This window comes from Martes martes (genome assembly GCF_963455335.1).
Source record: "Martes martes genome assembly, chromosome: 1".
NCBI classification, from domain to species: Eukaryota; Metazoa; Chordata; class Mammalia; order Carnivora; family Mustelidae; genus Martes; species Martes martes.
The window spans coordinates 211,348,748-211,371,855 of record NC_137888.1 but is presented as its reverse complement, the minus strand read 5'-3'; the positions used below and the strand labels follow the sequence as shown (position 1 = coordinate 211,371,855).

Here is a 23,108-nt window from a genome sequence, read left to right as displayed (position 1 = left end):
TCCAGACTGTGTTTCAAGCCGTGCAGAGTGCATGAGCGAAGAAAGCAACTCCCAGAACGGGCAGTGCCATGGCCGAGGTCTGTCCGGCCTCAGGGAAGCCATTTATTTGTCCATGGACAGATTTGCTGACAGCCTGGACAGGGAGGCCTGATACTGAGGGACTGAAATCAAGGGGTGATCAGGAAGGGATGAGTAGTGAGACGCGGGGAGAAAGGGGATGGGTCACGAGCTGTTGCCGGAACTCGGGGCAGAGTCCAGCATTTGGTGGACAAGTTCATTGCGGGGGACCAGAAACTCCCCAGGCCACGAGATCAGAGGGAAACCTCTGGTGTCCCGTTGGCGGGACCTTCTGTTTTCTTCCTGTTCATGATCTCCTTCAGGTTGCAGCAGACACGTCCCCTCCCCTGACCTCCAGCCCCGTGCTGTGGCTTATATGATTGCACCAGTTTAAGTAACGCACCTGCCTCCTCCATTGGACGGACCCTGTGCTCCGGAAGGAGGGGCTGTGGCCACCTTGTTCCTCGTTCCTTCGCTGGAGCATCTAGATTGGGGCAATCGGATGTCTGTTGAAGTGACAAATGACCTTAGGGTAACTTGCCCCACCTTCTCGTACCGTGGTTTCCCCATCTGTAACACGGAGGCAGCGGCCCTAACATTGTGTCTGTTTACACGGGTACCGCAGAAGCCCGCTAGAGCAAGCTTGCGGGACTTGACTGTCGGGTTTTCAGGACGTTTGTCAACCAGCTATTAAAGAAGCCGTTATGAAATGTACATGATACAGACTTACCGTGAACAAATCACCTTAAAAACAAAAGCAGTAAATACTCAGAGCTCACCCCTTCTGATCGGCTCACCACGTTTTTCGATTAGGCTCTTGGGTTATTTGCTGCTATTGTAGCCATTCGGCGGAGAGGCTGCTGAAGGCTGGGCCGCGCGGTGTCTCTCATCAGCTCCCCGTTGAGCAGCGTTTTGTTGGTAGCTTTGGATGGCCCGAGGAGGGGGTGTTTACACCAGGGCGATGTGCAGGAGCCGTGAGTCGGAGCCTGTCTGCCTGCCTTCCCGGAGTGGTCTCACACACTTGCGAGCACACCGCTGGCCGGGGCTAGTGGGGCTGACTTGGGTTAACAGTCACGCCTGGCGTGGAGCGAGTCCGGTAGAAGGGAGACCGTGGCTGGGTTTCTTTTGCTTGGCTTGCCGTCCCTCATCCAGACTTGCCGTCTCTACGCACAGCCATCGCTGACCGGCTGTTTCCTCTCTCCCTCCAGTTTGTCCCACCATCTGTAAGTCGCACGGCTGCACCTCGGAGGGCCTCTGCTGCCACAGCGAGTGCTTAGGCAATTGCTCCGAGCCCGACGACCCCACCAAGTGCGTGGCCTGTCGCAACTTCTACCTGGACGGCCGGTGCGTGGAGACCTGCCCGCCCCCGTACTACCACTTCCAGGACTGGCGCTGCGTGAACTTCAGCTTTTGCCAGGACTTGCACAACAAGTGCAAGAACTCCCGGAGGCAGGGCTGCCACCAGTACGCCATCCACAACGACAAGTGCATCCCCGAGTGCCCCTCTGGCTACACGATGAATTCCAGCAAGTGAGTCCCGGGTGCAGCTTCTGGGTGGGTGGGGGGAGGCACGGAGGGGGCGGGCGGTCTCTGCTAAAACTGTGCGAAAAACCAGAGTTAACTGGCATCGAGCGAGGAGGCGGCTGCCGGGGAGTGATCTGCTTGGGTCTGTCGGAGGCCGTCTCTGCCTCCTGGTTTGGTCCTGGCCTTTGGAGCAGGGAGTCGATGAGAGAGTGGTATTTTCCCGTCTTCTGCACCATTTTTTTCCCCCTGCACCATTTTTTTTTTTAAGATTTTATTTATTTATTTGACAGACAGAGATCACAAGTAGGCAGAGAGGCAGGCAGAGAGACAGGAGGGGAAGCAGGCTCCCTGCTGAGCAGAGAGCCGGACGTGGGGCTCGATCCCAGGACCCTGGGATCATGACCTGAGCCGAAAGCAGAGGCTTTAACCCACTGAGCCACCCAGGCGCCCCTCCCCTGCACCATTTTTTAAAGTTTTTCCGTGCTTAGCTTGGGGAAACAGAAGACAGAAAGACAGGAGTCCTTGGTTCCCACCCTTTGCGTGGACAGGACTTTCCCCAGCGTTATAGCTGAGGGCAGAGCTGAGTTTTTTAGGTTTTCTGCCTGCTGGAGCCAGTTAGTATGGGGAGATTAGCCTGGAGCTCAGGGAGGAGGAGACTCTTCCCAGGACTTTGGTGCACTTTGAAGGACAGCACCGTCCAGCCGTTCCCTAGTGTTCGGGTGAGGAATACGGTTTTCTTTCCTCGGCGTGAGTCAGATTTCCTACACACATCACAGGCTTTTTGTTCACGTTGTTAAGCTTTTTAGATGAGCTATTTCGGTGTCTCAGGGCTGTAACCAAGTTTGAAAAATCTGTTTCCTGGTTTTTGTGTTGAGGGTTTGGGAAAAAAAAAAAAAAAAACAACAAACCCACCCCACGAAACAACAAAAAAAACAAATCCGAAACAGACGCACGTCAAGGGGCCTTGAGCTGCTCTGCTTACGTAAAAAAATCTTCCTTTGCGGACTTGAGAATTAGCCAAGCGAACGTGTTCTGGTGGGAAATTTTATTTCCCCGGGTGGAGTGGGTGGGAAGAAAAACAATCTTTATTTCGGTTCCTATGAGCCTCTCTCTGAGTGTTTGTGAAACCTGCGAGTACAACATGTTTTGTTTTACTTGTTTTTGATAAAACCTATCAAGTGGCTTTGTTGACCAAAAATAGGCTTCTATAAATCACCTTTGCATGCCAGACAGAGCCCTTTTTTTTTTTTTTTTTTTCCTGGCTAGTTTATCAGTCAGGTTGGGAAAATGACCATATTCCTTCTGATTCATTTCTGTTTTTTGTTTTTTCTCCATGTTTGAAATAAAACATGGATATTAACGTCTTCCGGCGAGATGTTTGTTTAAAAGACACTGGCTTTCAATAAAAGGTATTTTTTTTTTTCCCCCTTGACCGTAACTGAGACCTGAGATGGAGAGGAGATTTCTTTGATGTGCTTGCTGATGGGGCAGCAGCCCCTCGAACCCAAACCCTGGGAAGCCGGCAGCCTGTCCTGTGATGTCTGGGACCTTTACTGAGGGAAGAAAGGCAAACTGAGGGATGCCAGTTAGAACTTGCCGTAGCCATATTTTACTTTGTTGGTTAAAAAAAAAAAAAAAAACCAAAAACAAACACTAGCTTTCCTTCCAAAGCTTTTATTTGCGGAAAGGCTTTAGTGCTCTCATTTTCTAATGTGGTTTGATACCAAATAGAACCAGATAGGTTTATCTGGGAAATGGTTTCTGATGGTTTTGGAACAGAGGTCTGGGAACCCATGTGATTCATTAGAAAGCCTCACTGTCTGGGGTGACTTTGAGGTTCCTGGTGGGAGCACCGGGGTGCTCTTTCCTGGGATGAAGAGGGCTTGATCCGTGGGATGAATGTTAGAATGTGGTGGGTGTGGGGCATCCCTGTTCCCTCCCCCACAGAATGAGCTTTGCCTGCCATCCAGGTCCCAGCTGAAAAGCCCCTTCCCTATCTGACTGCCCCGTCTGAATGAGCGTGCAGCCCCTCCTTGGCGCATCGCGCAGTTTTCACTCTTTTCCCAGCATTTACTGCTAATTGCTATCTTAAGTGCCCGTTTGCCACTTTCACGCCACCTGACTGTAGGTTTCAGTGTATCAGTGAGCTCTTTCTGTGTAACAAACCTCCCAACACTTAGTGACTCGAGACAACACTCATTTCTGATTCGTAATGATTTCCGGGGTTGACCGGTGGTTTGTCCAGCCTGGGCTGCACCTAGCCTCTCCTTTCTTGGATGGGTGGCCGAGGCCTCTCCCAGTGTGGTTTCTTAGCCCAGCAGCCAGTGAGGGCCTGCCCCAGGGTGCAGGTACTTTTCGACCCTCTGTTTGCATTAAATTTGTTAACCTCCCATTGGCCAAAGCAAGTCACGTAGGCAAGCCCAGATTCTCTGAATGGGGAGTAGGCGCACTTCTTGTTGGGATGGGCTGCGGACAACTTGTGGCCTTGTAATCTCCCACGGGGAAAGTAGATCGCCTGTTTCGTTCACTCATGTATGCCTGTGGCTTAGGATGGGTGCTGGCAAAGGGCCAGATAGTAAATATTTTCAGCTGTGAGGGCCATATGGCCTCTGTTGCAGCTATGCAGCTCAGCCCCTATAGGGAAAGAGAACAATAGATGATACGTCAACCAGTGGGCGCAGCCGGGCTCCCGCATAATGGTATTTACAAAGACAGGTGGCTGGCCAGATCTGGCCCGAGGGCCGTCATTGGCCCATCCCTGGCCTAGAGTATCACCTGTCACCTTACAGGTGCTCAGGGAGTTATTTGCAGAATCAACAAAAGAATCCAAACATTGGAACCCAAACACTTCCTCCCCAGCTGTTCTGATGTCAGCCCGGTGTCCGGGGGGGGCAGTTCTGACCCCAGCCACCTGGAGTGAGCATCGGGCTGTGCCCTCCACACCCCAGCGCTCACTCCAGACGCCAGCCACGCTTCGGGGTACCCAGGCCACCCACGCTTCTCCTCGGCTGGCTATACATGTAGGGGTTCTCACGTATCCTTTTCAGGTTCAGTAATTTGCTAGAACAGGTCACAGTACTTAAAAAAAAAAAAAAAATCTATCCCATTCTGTCAGTCCCGAGCCCGTTGATGGTAGCACCCTTGGTTAGGGACGCTGGCAGGGTCGGCCAGGAGGTCCACGTCGCTCGTGGAATGCTCCAAATGTTTCCCCGTCAGGGCACCTGTTTATCGCTGCGTCGGCCCTCGTGGTTCTTCCTATGATCGTTCGACGCACTTCAGCAAAGACTATCTGGGAACTTAGAGAGACGAGGGCGATGACTCACGAGTCCTCACAAGAGGGCACACGGCAGCCTCGCGGGCCACACAGTGAGGTCACGGGGAACCTCGAGAGAGAGAGGACCTGGGGCTCTGCCTTTGTTAGGACCCGAGGGTGGGTGTTCACAGTTCTGTGGGTTCACCCTTTCCTGGTAAATTTAAAGCATAAGAGGAATTGGGGTGGGAGGGAGACGTGGGGTCCCTCGGGCAGTCAACCATCCAGGCCCCCAGAGCTTTCTCAAAGAGGGGGCTTCGGGGGCGGGGCAGCCGAGTTCCGTATCTGTCCTGTGGCTCGGGGCTGGGTCTTACTGCTGACGGGAACGTTGATTCCAGCGGGACGTTGGGAGTCAGAGCTCACCGTCAGGCACTGACCCTGAACACATTCCCAAGTACAGCTTCGTCCTTAATTACCGCGGAGATGCCCAGCTCCGCCCCGTGGAAACTTCACCGAGCCGATGTCCAGAATTTCCCCTGGGCTCTCATTACAGAGCTGTGATCTGTGGACTCCTTGACCATGTGATTGAACGCCCATCTTCAGTGGCTGAAAAACCCACAAATCGGATCCCACCTTTGGTCTTCTGGGTGACCAGCCCCCATCCCGAAGCTACACGGGGGGGGGGGGCCCTCCCCCCCCAAGCTGTCCCCTCAGTAGCATAACAAAGGGGCTCCCACCTCTCAGGGAATGCCAAGGGCCTTTGAAGCTCTATGCCAGGACCTGGGACTGCTGTCACCAAGGTCATTCTGAATAATCGGATATGCCAGGGGTGTGTGACCGACAACAGTAGCAACGATGATACCGCTAATGAAAAGTGGTCATCAGAGCAAGGACTGGTGATTCTTGTTCTCTACGTGCCACGTGGTTTAGACAGTTTCTCCCTCTGGGAAGTTTGGTAAAACCCTCGCTGGACTGACTTGGGTACGTGCCCACCACCTCTGAATCCCTGGGGATGGGGGGTGGAAGGTGGTGTCCAGCCTGACCTAGATCCTGTGTCTTGCCTGGACCTTGGACTGCTGTGCTAGCCAAGAACCCACCCCTTCAAGGACCACTGGCTATGGTCCGCAGAGCCAGAGGCTGCCCCCGTCACACTGTCCCGTGCCAGGCTGTGTTACAGGTGTGGGCTCATCGTACTCCATGCAACAGTAAACACCTGGCCTCCTTGGGAGCGGCCCCACCATGGTACGGGGCTGTGGAAATCCTCCGAAAGGCCCATCAGCTTGGAATAATTCCCATCACATGGTACCACCCGAGTCCCATCCCTTCGGTGTGATGGCATGAGTCCTGCCTCTTCGGGGTAGAACAGGATCCTCCTGGGGGTGCATTGTGAATCCCATTACTTTGGGGTATGCGGGAGCCCCGTTGTTTTAGGGGAGAAGCGTGAGTCCCCTGCCTTCCTGGTAAAGCTGTAGGACTTGCGGGCGTGGAGGACGGCACACACCTGCCCCTTTATGCGGTGGTTCTTACTGGGGGTGATTTGTCCCCCTGTCCCCACAGGGGATGATGTTTGGAGACATTTTTGGCTGGCATGGAGTGGGGGAGGCCCAGGGGGGCTCCTCACCACCTTCCAGCGCCAGGACACACTCACCACGAAGAATTCTCCTGCCCCACATGTCAGCAGTGCTGTGGTTGAAATGCCCAGCCTTAGGGTAACAGCGTAAGTCCCGTCCCTTGGGGCCCGGTGCAGTCCTGGCATGTGGGGTCCTGGGTGCCCTGACCCCCTCTCTCCACTCTGTCCTCAGCCTGATGTGCACTCCATGCCTGGGCCCCTGTCCCAAGGTCTGCCACATCCTGGAAGGCGAGAAGACCATTGACTCGGTGACGTCTGCCCAGGAGCTTCGAGGCTGCACTGTGGTCAACGGAAGCCTCATCATCAACATTCGAGGGGGCAGTGAGTGCTCTGGGGGTGGGGCTGCCTCGGGGGGCGGGGACCTACCTTCCCAGCGGCACACCGGGGGAGGAGTTTGAGGAATTGGCTTCCAGACCCAAAGCTCCTGGCCTCGCCCACCCGGAGATTCTCGTTTTCCAAGTTGGGAATTGGCATTCTGACTTGGGAATTTGCATTTTTAACGAGTAGGCCACGCCGTGTGGCAGGTCTGTGGGCCGTGTTGCCAGAAATGTGGTTGCAGGCAAAAAAGGCACCCTTTTGTTTATTTTTTCAGCAAGCGTTTATCGAATGCATACTCCCAGCGAACAAAGCAAAGCCCCCCACGATGGGTCCTACAAATCAACACATCAGTGTATGACGTAAACTTGGGGTGGTCCCCACCATGGAGGAAAGTGAAGCAGGGAAACGGGGGGGGGGGGCGGGGAGCCGAGATCAGCGACTTTTTCTGGTAAAGGGCCGTAGAGTAAATACATTCAGCTTTGCAGGCCAGACGGTTTCTGCCACTGTAGAGAACTTGTGAACGAAGGGGCGTGGCTCGTTTCCAGTTAAACGTTATTTATAAAACGGACTGGAATTTCGGGCGACTGGGCTTCCTGTCATTTGCCAGCGTCTGAGATAGAGAATAAAGGGGACTGCTGTTTTTGAGGGGGTTTCTGAAGTGGGATGCCTTGAGCTGGAGATGAAGCAAACCAGGGAGATCTATGAGAGAGTGATATTCCGGGCAAAGGAGGAAGCCAGTGCAAAGGTCCTGAGGCAGAAGGATGCCTGGCTTGTTTAAGGGGTGGTGGGGAGGCCCGTGTGTCTGGAGGAGGGCAAAGAAGGTAAAGGATGAGAAAAAAATGCGCTGGTCACTTACATAGGGACTTGCAGACCCTGCGGTAAAGGCTTTGATTAGTATTCTAAGTCTGATACATTTTGAGCAGGGCGTGTTGAAGTCACTTGCAGCCTCTAGGCTGACTCCTCCCTATGGGAGATTATGGGAAGGTTAAAATATTTCTGTAGAAGCTCACGGGGTATTCTCTCTTTTCCTTAGACAACCTGGCAGCTGAGCTGGAGGCCAACCTCGGACTCATTGAGGAAATTTCCGGGTATCTGAAAATCCGGAGATCCTACGCTCTTGTGTCACTTTCCTTTTTCCGGAAGTTACGGCTGATTCGAGGAGAGACCTTGGAAATCGGGTATGTGGCCTGGTTCTGTGTGCGACACGGGTGCTTGCTAGGAGGTTTGTGAGTTAAAGCCGCTGAGGGGTGTCTGCCAAAACTCGGAAACGCCTGTGTCCGTGGACGGACAAATGGATAAAGTTGGGGCCCGTACGTGCAGTGGAATATCACTCAGCCGTAAAAAGGAAGGAAATCCTTTCATTTGCAGCAACGTGTACGGACCTTGAGGGTGTTATGCTGAGTGAAATAAGTCAGAGAAAGACAAATGCTGTAGGATCTCAGTTACATAAGGAATCTAAAAAAAAAGAAAAACACAAAACCAAGCTTCGAGACACAGAGAGTAGATTGGTGTCGCCAGAAGCAGGGGTAGGGGGCGGGAGGAGACAGGTGCCGGGGTCAGAGGGGACAGACTTCCAGTCATAAAAATAAATAAGTCCTGGGGTGTAACGTTCTCATCGTGACCATTGTTAACAATACTGTATTATACATTTGCAAGTTGCTGAGAGCGTAAATCTTATTTTTTAAAAAAGCTTTTATTTATTGGACAGAGAGCACAAGCAAGGGGAGTGGTGGACAGAGAGAGAGGGAGAAGCAGGTTCCCCACTGAGCAGGGAGCCTGATGTGGGGCTCGATCCCAGGACCCTGGGATCATGACTGAGCCAAAGGCAGACGCCCAGCCGACTTCTAACATTTATTTTCTTAGCAGCTTTTAAATATGTGATACAATGTCATTACGTGTACTTTCAATGACAGAACTTAGGGGTTTTAAAGCCCCCGGAGAATCTGTTAGGGGACAGTGCCTGGAGAAGCCTTGAGAGGAAGGAATCACTGGGATGTGTCGAGAGACCTAGCCAAGGAAATTGATACACTCTCGGGAGATCTCAGGGGCTACAGCTCAAGCTCTGTGCCCTCCAAGTGTGCTCTGGGCTTGGTTATGAGTTGTAGTGCTGCCTTGACCGGGACCCTGGGAGCTCTGTGCCCTCTACCTTTTCACCACTTGGTCCCCTTTGACATGGACTCTTCCTTGCTGAAATTCTCATCTCTGGCCCATAGGATTCTCCTTTTTGGAGATACTCTCCCTGCCTCCTCCTGTCCCTCCCAGGCCCCTTCACTCCACCTGTCTTTGAGACTTGCTGTGGGGGGCTCCCAGCCTTGGCTGTCTCTCTAGCGATCTCCTCCTGCGTGTGCTAAGAGTCCAGCTCTGGCTTACCCTCGAGCCTGTCTCTAGCCCGGCGACCCCCAGAAGCCTCAGATGCTACAGGTACAAAATGGAACTCGTCTCCTGGCCCTAGCTGTCCATCTCCGTTTCCCAGATCCCCTCCCCTCGAGGTCTGCTGACTCTATGTAGGTCAGTAAGACAACGGAAATAGCTGTGTCTCCTGCAGGTGGGGATAGACTCACGAGCGACAAGTCTGAGGAGGCCTGTCCGGCGAGGACCCAGGTTCTGTCCATTTCCGTGCTCCCCAGGGTCGCACCTGCAGCCGCCGCCCCGCTGTCGTGGCATTGGAGGTGATAAGCCAGTGAATGACTAGGCTTGTGTGTGTTTCCGTAGGAACTACTCTTTCTACGCCTTGGACAACCAGAACCTAAGGCAGCTTTGGGATTGGAGCAAACACAACCTCACCATCACTCAGGGGAAACTCTTCTTCCACTATAATCCCAAACTCTGCTTGTCAGAAATTCACAAGATGGAGGAAGTTTCGGGAACCAAGGGGCGCCAGGAGAGGAACGACATTGCCCTGAAAACCAATGGGGACCAGGCGTCTTGTAAGTGGTGATGTCCTGGTCCTTCCAGCCCATGGACCAGATGAGGTGTCCGCCCTCCTCCTCGAGGACTGGGCCCCGGGGTGGGGGGGGGTGTCATTGCCTCTCAATGAGCTGAAACAACTCTATGTCTTAGGGTTCTGTTTCTGAAATACCGAGGACAGGTGTGTCTTATCTTTGTGATTAGAGAGATAACAGTGCCTGATTCTGGAAGATGCCTCATCCGCATTGAATGAATGAATGAATGAATGAATGATTTAGTTCCTCCGTATAGATGGCCTTGGCTCCAGTGCTCTAGCAGGTCCTGTAGCTGCTAATAGAGCCCGAGGCTGCCAGCTGAGACACTTGCCTGACAGGTTCTCTCTGGAAGGGACATCGGAGCCTCGAGGCACCAAGGGACTGCGGTCCTCCAGGAGGAGTGTGGGAACTGGGGAGGGAGAGAGCAGGCTGGGGTGGAGCTTAAGGGATGCTTGCTTGCCTGCCGCTCTTCGTAAGGCGTGGTCTCTCCGTGATGGGCACGCTCTCTGAACTCCCTCGGCACGTGTTCCATTTGCACCATTTGCACCGGGGTTAAACGTCTTGCGACACGTAAGGCTCAAAAGCCCACGTGCATGCCAGCATTGTGCCGGGACAGACGTTACTCTTGAAAATGACTTCTCCCAGTAATTATTGGCCAGGCATCCTTCTCGGTGGGTGCTGACTGCTGTTACATACTATTGAGCCTCCGGCCAGGTCACTGGCTGATGGTAGGGGCCAGCTCTCGAGACCGGCTCTGGCCTCCGAGCCCCGGGAGGGGGCGTGTGGGAGTGAGACCCATCCAGGAGGTAGCAGACTGACATCCCCCTTCCCATGGGCGCTTTTGGAGATGCAGGATCACCTGTTCCGGGCTGGGCTGAAGGGCGTTTTTAGTGCTGATACCATTACTGTTTTTAAACTTTCCTAGGTGAAAACGAACTCCTTAAATTTTCTTACATTCGGACATCGTACGACAAGATCTTGCTGAAATGGGAGCCATACTGGCCCCCTGACTTCCGAGACCTCCTGGGGTTCATGCTTTTCTACAAAGAGGCGTAAGTTGGAGATAAAAGAGGTGTGCGGGTTCGGAGGGTCCCCTTGGAGACTCTGCTGTCTCCCTCTTCCTTGGGGATGGCTGTCATCGGTCCCTTTTTACCATCTCACAAGCCGATGGCCTGGGAAGTTAGTATCATCTCCATTTGTCAATACCAGAAATTAAAACAAACAGGTTTCTTTTTTTTTTATTTTTTTAAATTTTTTTTTTTAAGATTTTATTTATTAGAGAGAGAGAGAGAGAGAGAGAGAGCACAGGCAGACAGAGTGGCAGGCAGAGGCAGAGGGCGAAGCAGGCTCCCCGCCGAGCAAGGGGCCCAACGTGGGACTCGATCCCAGGACGCCGGGATCATGACCCGAGCCGAAGGCAGCCGCCTAACCAACCGAGCCACCCAGGCGTCCCTAAAACAAACAGGTTTCTTTTGCCAAGATTCCTACAGCAACATCCCACTGTGCCTCATAATCCGTACATCTCGCCAGGACATCCTTAACAAAATTAGCTCAGTCAGCTTAGTGGTTTTTAAAGGTTTATTTGCATATCAATTTTGTATTTTTTCCCAACATTTAAAGAATTGTGGCAACACCTACATGACATAAAATTGGCCCCTTGGACTGGGTTTCTCTGTACAGCTCATTAAGCACATTCACAGTGTTGTGCACTTGTCTCCAGCATCCGTCTCTAGAATTTTCTCCTCTTCCCAAACGAAAACTGTCCCCATTAAACAACACCCAGTCATTCTGAGTACAGTTGGCCCTTGAACAATGCCAAAGTTAGGGCGCTGACTCCCCTACCCAGCCAAAAATCCACATACAATTTTTATCCCTCCCCCAAACGTAGTTGCTAATAGCCTACTATTTCCTGGAAGCCTTATTGATAACACAAACCATTGACTGACGTGGATTTTGGATGTTATATGTATTACAGACTGTGTTCTTACAAGAAAGTCCGCTAGAGAAAAGAAAATGTTACTAAGAAAGTCACAAGGAGGGAAATTGCATTTATGGTCCCGGACTGTAAAAAATCCATCCACGCACGAGGGGACCCACGCCGTTCGGCCCACGTTGTTCCAGGGTCTGCCGTATGCGACTATGCTGGAAAAAATTTGTTTTAAAAAATTTTGATTTTGGGAAATCTGTCTACCCAACACGGGGCTTGAATTTACAACCCTGAGATCAGGAGTTGGGTACTCCACTGACCAAGCCATCCAGGGTCCCCTGACTGTGCTGAAATTTTAGAGGGAGATGATGGAAATTGTGATAGTATTCTTATGAGTAATTGCTTCCTCTTCGAAGGTTTATTTTGCTGAGACTCTGTGCTGGAAAGTAGCACGCAGTCTCTCATGGAGGTTTTTTTTTTTTTTTTTTTTTCCAAATTTTATTTCTTCATTTGAGAGAGAGAGAGTACGCCCCGGTGCACAGGGTGGGGGGAGGGGCAGAAGGAGAGGGAGAGAAAATCTCCCTCAGGCTCCGTGCTGAGTGTGGAGCCTGATGCGGGGCTCAGTCTCACAACCCTGAGATCATGACTTGAGCCAAAATCAAGAGTTGGACGCTTAACCGACGGAGCCACCCAGGCGCCCCTCTCCTGTAGTCTTACCGATGAGTGGGAGGTAGCTGGTGTCAACATCATCACTCTTGATATAATTGGAAAATTGAGATGGGGTCCCTTCTCTTTGGGATTCGTGTCATTTTTCTTTGTGGCATAAGATTGTTGGTGAACAGGAGGCAGCCTTGTAGGACGTCACCTTCTCTGTTGCGTCTCTCTATCCTCAGAACAGGAGTCATGGAATGATAACTGCCTTCTGCTTTGTCTTGAAAGCCCTTACCAGAATGTGACCGAGTTCGACGGGCAGGACGCATGTGGCTCCAACAGCTGGACGGTGGTGGACATTGACCCCCCTCTGAGGTCCAATGACCCCAAGTCGCAGAACCACCCAGGGTGGCTGATGCGGGGTCTCAAGCCCTGGACCCAGTATGCCATCTTTGTCAAGACCTTGGTTACCTTTTCTGATGAACGACGCACATATGGGGCCAAGAGTGACATCATCTATGTGCAGACAGATGCCACTAGTAAGTGTTTCTTTTTTTTTTTTTTTTCAAGATTTTATTTATTTATTTGACAGATCACAAGCAGGCAGAGAGGCAGGCAGAGAGAGGTGGGGAAGCAGGCTCCCTGCTGAGCAGAGAGCCTGATGCGGGGCTTGATCCCAGGACCCTGAGATCATGACCTGAGCCGAAAGCAGAGGCTTAACCAACTGAGCCAACCAGGCGCCCCTAGTAAGTGTTTCTTACACAAACTGGACATCTTGCCTTGAACACATTGACGCAGTGATGTTGTAGGAAGGACTCTGTGATGTGGTTATTGGCTTATAAAAGAGCTGGGTGCCGAGGCTTAGAATTTCAAAAGACAAGGCAGTAAGTAGCCTATGTGTATATTCCTTCCCATTCTGGAAAAATTTTTTTCATTTTAATGATTTTATTTATTTATTTGACAGACAGAGATCATAAGTAGGCAGAGAGGCAGACAGAGAGAGAAGGGGAGGCAGGCTCCCTGCTGAGCAGAGAGCCCGATGCAGGGCTCGATCCCAGGACCCCAAGACCACGACCCGAGCCGAAGGCAGAAGCTCAACCCACTGAGCCACCCAGGCACCCCTATTCTGGAAAAAAAAATTTTTTTTTAAGATTTTATTTATTTATCTGAGAGAGAGACCGTGAGAGAGAGCATGAGAGGCGAGAAGGTCAGAGGGAGAAGCAGACTCCCCGTGGAGCTGGGAGCCTGATGCGGGACTCGATCCCAGGACTCTGGGATCATGACCTGAGCCGAAGGCAGAGGCTTAACCAACTGAGCCACCCAGGCGCCCAAGGAAAATTTTTAAATATCCACAAAAGTAGGAGGAAAATGAGCCCCACGGACCATCTTCCAGTTTCGACAATTGTGTTTTGCTATTTGTACTTCTCTGCCCCCCTCCCCTCTTCATTTTTCTTATTTTGTGTGTGGGGAGCAGGAATATTTCATAGCAGTTTAGTGGTATTTGTATTTTCATGAAGCCTAAGTGCTTCTCCTGTAGTGGAGGTCCTCAACCCTGGGGTGATTCTGCCCCCTGCTCTGCGGACACTTGGTGATGTCTGGAGACAGTTTTGGTTGTCGTGATGTGGATGTGGGGTTACCAGTGTTGTATGCGGCTCAGCACCCAGCTGTGCACAGGGCAGACCCCACCACAAGGAATTACCCGGCCCCAGATGTCCGTAGTACTGAGGGAGAGAAACCCCATCCCATGGGATATAGTCCAGGTGTTATGAGCCAGCCCCAGCTTTTTTGGTGAGTGCCCCCCCACCTTCTCGTGTCCTCCAGCAATACCAAAGGACTCCACAGTTTCTGGAAGCTTCTAACTTCCGGATCTTTGAACCCACAATGCCCTCTGCCCTGAGAGCCTCACCCCGCACCCTCAGACACCTGCGTTCTCAAGGGCTGGGTTTTGTGGAGCCCAAAGGTGGTGCATGCTGGGGGGTGTTAGGTGAGGTACCGTCTCAGCAATATGGGTGTCCCAGTGCTGAAAGTTGCCCCATGACTGGGTTCCATTTGGGGCGGATGTTACCTGGAGAATGTGAGTTTGTTTCTCTCTTCCTACTGTCCTCCCTTTCCCCAGCGTCTTTCCAGTGCCTGGAACAGAGACAGCTTGGCACGCACTTGGAGCCTTCCTAGATGCGTGTCGCATCAACGAATGAGTGAATGGGTCTGTAGTCTGCGGCACGAATGGACTGTCATCTGGTACCCTGTGCACTTGCCCCATGAGCTTTCCATGTGTCTCCAGTGTTCTCTGCTGTTAAATAACACCGCGGCGAGCATCCCCATGGTTTCTCTGACCAGTGTGTGCCTTCTTACGCTCGCCCGACAGCCAGTAACCCTCCTGCTCAACGGTGCCTCTGTTTTCCCTTTCTCCTTTGCAGACCCTTCCGTCCCCCTGGATCCAATCTCCGTTTCTAATTCCTCGTCCCAGATTATCCTGAAGTGGAAACCTCCCTCGGACCCCAACGGCAACATCACACACTACCTGGTTTTCTGGGAGAGGCAGGCAGAAGACAGTGAGCTGTACGAGCTGGATTATTGCCTCAAAGGTAAGTGCCCGGGGTGGGGGCGGAGTTTGTGGGAGCAGATGATCCGCTTTGTCCTGGGCAAGCATCCCCGTCCCCGCCTCCCCCCCCACGGCCACCCCCCCCCGCCCCGCCCCACCCCGCCCCTGCCCATGGAGGCTTCCCAGTCTAAGTTTGGGGGCATGGACCACACACGCCATTGCTTCTTGTACCAAAACATGCAGATGCATTTCTAAACATCCCCGCCTCGTCCCACTGAAGACCCGCATCAAAACCAGATAGTTCCCATGTCTTGGCGCCATTTCCTTCTGAAATTTTCTTCCCCTCCCCCTTCCCTGCCGTGGGGATGCAGCTCTGTTGACCCTCTGGCTAAGCTCAGAGTCGAGGGGTTAATGACAAAAGTCAGGGAAGAGTTTTAGGCCCTGCATTTAGACCCTTAATGTTTTAAGGATTGAGGTAGCAAGGACTGGTCATGTGTTCCCTTCTGTGCTTTCCATGAAAAATTTATACCAGTGATGACCCCCGCCCCCCACCCCGGTCTTGTTTATTTAATAGGCTTCATAGGCTTCACCCATTTGCAGGAAAATAGAAAATTTTCTGAGCCTCAGACTAGTTTGTAGAAATTAGTTTAAAATTTTAAAGCCGGATTTAAAAAAAAACAAAAAACAAAAAACAAATCATCAAACCAAAGAAATAGATGTCATTTTTTTTTCTTTAGGTTTTTTTGGGTGTGTGTGTGTGTGTGTGTGTGTGTGTGTGTGTGTGTGTGTGTTATGTTTGTCCGTATTTATTTTTCTTTAGATTGTTTTGGGTTAGTGATTTCCTCAGCCCTTGACCTTGGAGGCAACGGCTCAGGGAGTGCTGGCGAGCAGTGGCAGAGGCCTCAAGCCTGCGGGCCATGCTTGGCGAGACCTCTGACCCGATGTAGGGCTTTGGGCGAGTCACCGAGCCGGTCGCTGGCCGCCTCCTTTTCGGGAGACGGGGCGGGAGGCCAGATCTCTGGGAGCTGTCCCAACTCTAAGATCATGTGCTATATGTATGCCTGTGACCTCATCCCCCCCACCGCTCCCGCCCCCGAGCTGAGGCTTGCAAACGTGATTTATCTCCTCAGACGCTTTATATAACTCAGGAGCAAACACAGGCCTCAGCTTAGCTGTGTGAGCTGTTGGCCCCGCATTCGAGTAACCGAAACCACCAGCTTGAATCACCACCAGCAGCGGCCCTCGGTGCTTTCCTTTTTTTTTTTTTTTTTTTTTTTTTTTAAAGAGTAACAACTTTAATTCTGTCTTTACAATGTGGCTGTTTAAACATGGCTTAATTTGTAATGATCAGGGAGTTTATGGAATTAAAAAATAAACTGAGGACGATATGGTACGATTCCACCCGTAGGAGGTCCCCAGAAGAGTCTCGTCCACAGAAGCAGAAGGTAGATGGTGGGAGCCAGGGCCCGGGGAAGGGGAGGGGAGCCCGTACATCATGGGGACAGAGTCTCCGTGTGGAGAGATGGAAAGTTCTGGAGACGGAGGGTGGGGATGGCTGCAGGATGGTGTGTGTGCTTCGTGCCGCTGAGCTGTGCACTTAGAAATGATTAAGACGTTAAATTTTGTGTTATGTGTATTTTACTACAGTTTGAAAAAAATACGTGAAATAAATAAGCTTACTAATTATGACTAGTAGTGGTTTCGCATTAGCATCACCAGGGGCGTCCTTTCCCCCCCGCCCCCCCCGCCCCGGCTTTATTGAAATATGGTTGAATTATAGGATATTGAAAGGTAAAACTGTAAGATATTGAAAGTGCCCATCGGGATGATTTTGATACACCTGTATGCCGTAAAGGGATTTCTCCCAGGTAGGGAGTTAGCTCATACATCCGTCACTTGGTTTTTACTCTTTGTGTGTGTGTGTGTGTGTATGTGTGTGTGTGAACATTGAAGTTCGACTCCCTTATGTATTTCAGTCCTAGAATCCAGCTGCATTTTTAAAATTACCAACTGCATTTTTAAAAATTGTGGTGAAATATATAACATAAAATTGATTCTCTTAACCATTCCTAAGTGCACGGCTCAGTGACAGTAAGCACATATATTAGTGTCCCCGCCGTCCTTCTCCAGAACTTTCCATCTCCCTAAATGGAGACTCTGTCCCCGCGAAGCACAGACTCCCCACCCCACCCCCTGCCCCAGCCCCGGCTCCCACCGTCTCCTCCCTGTCTCTGTGGACGAGACTGTCCGAGGTGCCCCATTTCCTATACTTTTACTGGGTAGTCACAGAAGAACCATGGGCCACTACGTGCCCTGAGGTGGGGGCCAGAGAGCGTAACAGGAGTGAGGAAGTGTGTCTGACCTGACCAAAAAGCCCTTTCCTCCCCAGAAAATTCTCAGGGTCCTCCTTCATGAAGGACACCCGAACTTTTTCTCCCGCCCATAATGCCATGACCAGTCCCTGTAATGGTTAACCCAGCCAGGTTAGTCTGTGTCCGTTCATCAGTGTCGCAAGCGTCTTTAAGAGCCCCTTGCGGCCGGTCACCGCTGCATAAATACTGGGGCTTCCGAGTGGATACTCCCCGTTCACGGGAAAGGACTTCGGGCCCATTGTCTCCAGGACCCATTCAAGGGGAGAGGAAAAAAGTGCTCAGTCGCCCCTAGGAGGCTCCGTGTGCCAGGGCTGGCAGCGGGGAAGGTGAATCCCAGGGTCCTTCATGGATTTTGCCCAAAGAGAGTAGCTTTCACCCTTCCCAGTCGCACCCGGAAGCGCGTCTGTGGCTCACACGATGGATGGCAGGTGTCCCTGGGATTGGACTCGGGTCGAGACACGGCCAGTCCGTGGTACTTTTGAAAAACAACTTTGTGTTTTTGAAAAATGTCCCCCCCATCTCCCCTCATGTCGTTAATCCAGAGTTTCTCTGTCGACATTTTGGGACCAGATCATTCTGTGGGGCGGGGCTGTCCCGTGCCTTGTGGGATGGTCAGCAGCAGGGCACTCCCCCGCCCCGGCCCAGCCTCACTGGCACCATCCCCCCCGCCCCTGGGTGCTGCAGTCTCCTTCACCCCTCAGTATTCCTCACAGCCAGAACATCTCTAGACCTTGCCCAGTGTCCTGGGGGTGCGGGACGGTGCAGAATCCCCTCCCCCACCCCCGACCCTGTGGAAGGACCGCAGCTCTACTGATTTCTGGATTCCTGCATGAACTGTGGATTCTTTCATTTGCAACCATTGGGTCTGTAGTTCGGACCCTTTATATGGCCTCCTGTCACTTTATATGTTTGACTGCCTGATTCATTCATTCATGCAACTATGACTTGCCCCCCGGCCCCAGCCTTTTTCTAATCCCACCTCCCACCATCCTGTCCCTCAAACTGTCCTCCTAGCTCCTTGGGGTTCTTGGTGTCTGTCAGCATGGCACGGAAATCCCTACCCCAGGGACTTTGCACTTAACTTTTTGCTCGGTCCAAACTGCTTTACACCAAGGTGTGTGCATAGCTCATTCCTTTCCTTAGTTTGGGACTGTGCAGTGGTCACTTCCTCCGAGACCACCGCATGAAAAGCCGGAGCCCCGAATTCACCTTGCCAGCTGACCTACGGCATATGTGTTCATGTTAATTATGTACCCCCTTCCCAGCCACGAGATTGTAGGTTCCACAGGGCCGGGACAGATCTGGTTACCTTGCAGTCTCCGGCCTGATGGGGTGACCCTGCAGTTTCTGGAACACCCTGACACGCACAGATGTCCCATGCGCCCAGCCCCTCTGAGAAGGACCCCGTTGGGGGTGTGTGTGTTGCGGGGTGAGGAGAAGGATCCCAGGCCACCTGCTCTGCCTGTCTCTAGGGTTGAAGCTGCCGTCCCGGACCTGGTCTCCGCCGTTCGAGGCCGAGGGCTCCCCGAAGCACAACCAGAGTGAACACGAGGAGTCCGCCGGCGAGTGCTGCTCCTGCCCCAAGACAGACTCCCAGATCCTCAAGGAGCTGGAGGAGTCCTCTTTTAGGAAGACCTTTGAGGATTACCTGCACAATGTGGTGTTCGTCCCCAGGTCAGGACTCTTCCTTGGCTCCATGTGGGGGGCGGTTATGACCTGGGGAACAAAATGAAGAGGAGACCCGGGGCGGGGCGGGTAAAGGAAGAGATTCAATAAGAAATAGAGCAATTAAGCACTCCAGATGGGGGAAAATTAAAAAAAAAATAACAAAACCCCGAAAAACCCTCAACATTTGCTTTCCCATGTGGCCCAAATGCTATCCCAGCCTCGGGCCTCCATCTGCGTTCTGAGGCACCTTCAAAACCCGGAGGCTTCTCCTAGTTAAACCTGTTGAGTTTCCTTTAGCGAGTGAAAGGCTCTGCCGATGTCCATCGGCCGGGAGAGGGTTGGCAGTGACGACGACCCCAGGCTACTCATCCCCGTCTTTGCCTTTCCCAGAGGCAGAGATGCTTAGGTAAAAGGCTCGTGTCTCTCGCTGCCTCGGTTTACCTATCTGCCATGGGCCGATAATAGTAGCTCTTACTTCTTAGGACCGTGAGAATGCGTGAGTCCTCCAGGTTTCACAGCCTTGACCCTGGGGATGTTGGAGCCGGCTGGGCCTCTGCTGGGGGGCCTGCCTGATGTCAGCAGCTGCGTGCACCCCTTTAGTTTCTGAGTCTTTAGGGTAACACACTGATGCAGCTGTCACCTCCCTTCCACGGGTCCAGAGACAGTGTTTCTGAGCTGGTGAGGGACCCGACCCCGGTTCTGGCAACTGTGAGGGGTGTGGGCTGTGAGCTGCCCCCTGTCCTGCTTCCCTCACTGCCCTCAGTGAATGGGGTCCCCAGCAATGTTTGAAGCAACTGGCTGTTTCCAGAGGTGGATCGAAACCCCAAAAGGGTGACATTGGGATTAAATAAGATTCTAAAATGGGTCCATTTGAATGCCTGCCATCGCTTCTCACATGAATAGATGTTTTCCCAGAACCACTGTTGTGTGACATTTAAAAAAAAACATTTCTTTCTTGGGTTTTTTTTTTTTTCCCCTTCCATGACCCTGAGTCCAAAGAGCACTAAATGTCACAGCCCAGACATGGGGGGCAGTTACCGTCTTACCCGTTTAAAAACAAAACGATGCTGGACTTAAGGAAATGGCTGAGTCAGTTGTGATGTTTAAATGTAGTCAGGTTTGGCACGTGAAGGGGGACCCCAGCTGGCCAGGTCTCGGGGCCGGGTCGGGTATTTTCTCTGATTCTTCCCTCCCCTTCCTGCTGTGTTCTCTGCATCCGATGGGGAGACACTGATTTGGGAGGTGGGAGACGTGGTCCACAGTCAAGGGCAGGGCACCCTTGGGCTGCTCAGAGGGAATGTGGCTTCCATAGGTCAGAAGCCAGAGGTCTGTCTGAACGAGTTCTGTCTGTCCTCAAAGTGGTTGGTTTTGTTTTCACAGAAAATCCTCGTCAAGCCCTGGTGCTGAGGACACTAGGTACGACTCCCCTGCAGGAGATCGGCGTGGCCGCTGGGGGCCAGGCAGGGCAGGAAGCATGCCGTGTGCCTTTGAGACTCCAGAGGCTTCCCTGGCCTTAGTGCATGTGATGGGCTGCCGGGCGGATCCGGGAGGCTTCGTGAATTCATATGGGAACTGCCTTCACCCTCAGATGGGGCCTGGGCGTGAATGTCGGGAACGAGTCTGCACTAACACACCCTTAACTAAAACGTAGACTCAGTCGCTTCTCGGCCTTTTGGCTAAGATCAAGTCTAAAACGTAGACTCAAGGGGCGCCTGGCTGGCTCAGTCGGTGCAGCAGGTGACTCTTGATCTCTTGGTCTTGGGTTCGAGCCCCACGTAGGGAGCAGAGTTTACTTTAAAAAAAAAAAAAAAAGAGAGATAGACTGGAGGGGGGGTGTACTTTCTGGGCACCTTGTAGATGCCACACGTTGCCCTCCGTGCAGTCACTCGCTAAACACTTACTTACCAGCACCGACGGTGCGGGCTGGTCTGTGCCTGGAACGCAGAGTCTCAGCCACGTGCAGCAAGTAGTGGGGGGGGGGGCAGGATGTTTTTATTTGGGGTGACAAGTGCAGGGCTGCAGGCGTGCCGTGTCACTGAACTCCCCTGTGGACGGAACGGCTTCCCTGCGATTGGTGTCTTGAAGCACCAAGGGGGGGTTGCCCTGGAAGAGAGGACTGGCAGAGAAGCTGCGGAAAGGAAGACCTTGGGATGAATCACGGGCCCCTGGAAGGAGCCAGCGGTGGGGAGGGGGCCGGGGGGAGACTGGAAAGGCAAGTCAGGGTCATGTGGAGGGATGTTACTCTCTCCGCTGTGTTTTTTCAGGCTTATTCGTGTGGCTCTGATCTGACCTCTAGTGGCCATTTGGAATATAGCCTGCAGAAAAGAAAAGCCTGGACCTTTGAGGCTTGGGGTCCGCATCGGGGGTTTCTCAAATCTGACGCGTACTGACCTTTAGAGTCAGATCATTTTCTCTTGTGGGGCCCACCCTGCGTGTGGTAGGATGTTGGGGCATCCCGAGTCTCTGGATTCACAATGCTAGTAGCTCACGTGTCCCCCAAGTAGTGACAACCAAAGATGTCCCCAGACAGACATGGCAAATGTTCCTGTGTGGTGGGGCGAGGGGCAGACTCACCCCTGGTTGAGGGCCACTGGTTTGCTAGGAGATTGTGGGGTGTGTAGTTCACGGGGACTTTGGGAACCCCAAACCACAGATAGCGGCGGGGCGGGGGCGGGGTGGGTGATTGCATATACATCCAGCTTGTTTGATGAGACCTCTTCATGTGTCCAGTTGTGCGGACACCCATTTCCCAGTAGTTTTTCCTGAGGCACCAGTGTTGTGGTCATTTGGGAAAAGGCCCACTTGTGCCTGGATGGAAATGTTCTGAATCTTACTAACATGGGTGTATCTTTGGTTTCCGTCCAAGAACATCACTGGTCTTTGCATATGAAGAGACCACACAAAAAATCTTAGTGCATATTCCCCATCCCATCCCCCCTGCCCCAAAAGGGTTTGTCTTCTGACTACGGTGCAGTAGAAACTAAAAATCAGCTTCAAACATTTGAACAGAAAAATCCTCCCTGGCAATTTAAAGTTGAGCACTTCAATACCTTTTGGAAGAAGCAGACCTAAGAGACCTTCATTAAAGTCCATTTGGAAAATAGTGGGAATGCGAATACCACATATCTTAAATTTGTAGAGTATCACCAAAGCTTGGGCTTTGATGCGAATTAGTAGCCTTAAATGATCTTGTAAGTTAAGAAAAAAAAAACCCTAAAAAGGTAAAAAAATAGAAATGTATTGTGAGGGAGGGGAATCCAGATGGCTGAACTTGCAAACATAAGAATGGGAACCACAAGTAACTAAAAATGAAGCAGGTGATCTGAAACTAGGGCCAAAGGAAGATTTTAATGTTGAATTCTCTGGATAGTCTTGTGTTATTCAAGTTGAAGCTTTTGGTGAGGAGGGAAGTTTTAATTTGATCTGATTCAAGATGAAGCAGAAAAAATGAAATAGTCTACTAACTTTGGTAAACACGTAAAAATTATGTCTCAAAAAGGCCCTGGGCCCAGAGAATTTTACAGGTGAGGTATTTGAAACTCTGTGATACAGAAACTTTTCTGAGCATAGAGATCGATGGAAGTCTTTCCAGGTCATTTTATGAAACCAACCTAACGTCCCTTTAGCTGAACCTGATGTAGCTGTGATGTTGGCAGAAACCCCAGGACTAGCCAGTGTGACACTTTAGATCCATACGCCCTAAATGAAATAGTGTGCTGACAATATCGTTTCACTCAGAAGTACAGGGGTGATTTACAATCAGCAGATAGGATAATTCATCAAGGGACCCAGTAAGGAAAATCATAGGATAATCTCATGAGACAGCATTAATTAAAAACTCCTAATTTAGGGAAATGAGTGAAAAGTGGGAGTAGAATACTTCTGCTACAAGGTAAATAAATACTACCTAGATGAAACCAACAGCCAAGCTAACATTGTACTTAAACTGTCCCTGTTACATTTATGAAGAAGCCCAGTGTCGTCATTACTAATTAATGTCTTCCTGGGTAGCTAGCCAATGCAATAAGACAAGAAGAGCGAAGAGTGGATTGTGGGAAGTAACGTCATTATATTAACAGTCCAGTACAAGGATAGACTCCCTGTGGTGTCACAGACTGGCTGCTGGTCTTTTTGTCATTGAAGTTTCATCGGAAAGCAGCCACACCCATTTGTTTATACTTTGTGTACTCCCACTTTCAAGCTATAATAGCTGGAAAGCCGTTGAAA

The 23,108-nt window shown here is 51.6% G+C and overlaps 1 protein-coding gene across 4 annotated transcripts in view; it reads left to right on the top strand.

The window, feature by feature from the left end:
- INSR (insulin receptor) overlaps nt 1-23,108 on the top strand; it is a 123,948-nt gene that overhangs the window by 75,195 nt on the left and 25,645 nt on the right. For 2 of the 4 annotated variants that reach the window (XM_080801898.1, XM_080801897.1), the window contains exons 3-11: nt 1,266-1,587; nt 6,634-6,782; nt 7,813-7,957; nt 9,492-9,706; nt 10,647-10,773; nt 12,588-12,838; nt 14,717-14,884; nt 18,686-18,887; nt 20,262-20,297. In XM_080801898.1, the coding sequence (XP_080658024.1) occupies nt 1,266-1,587; nt 6,634-6,782; nt 7,813-7,957; nt 9,492-9,706; nt 10,647-10,773; nt 12,588-12,838; nt 14,717-14,884; nt 18,686-18,887; nt 20,262-20,297 (1,615 nt within the window). The remainder of the gene's footprint in view (nt 1-1,265; nt 1,588-6,633; nt 6,783-7,812; nt 7,958-9,491; nt 9,707-10,646; nt 10,774-12,587; nt 12,839-14,716; nt 14,885-18,685; nt 18,888-20,261; nt 20,298-23,108) is intronic. The other 2 variants (XM_080801900.1, XM_080801899.1) reach the window with 1 other exon arrangement.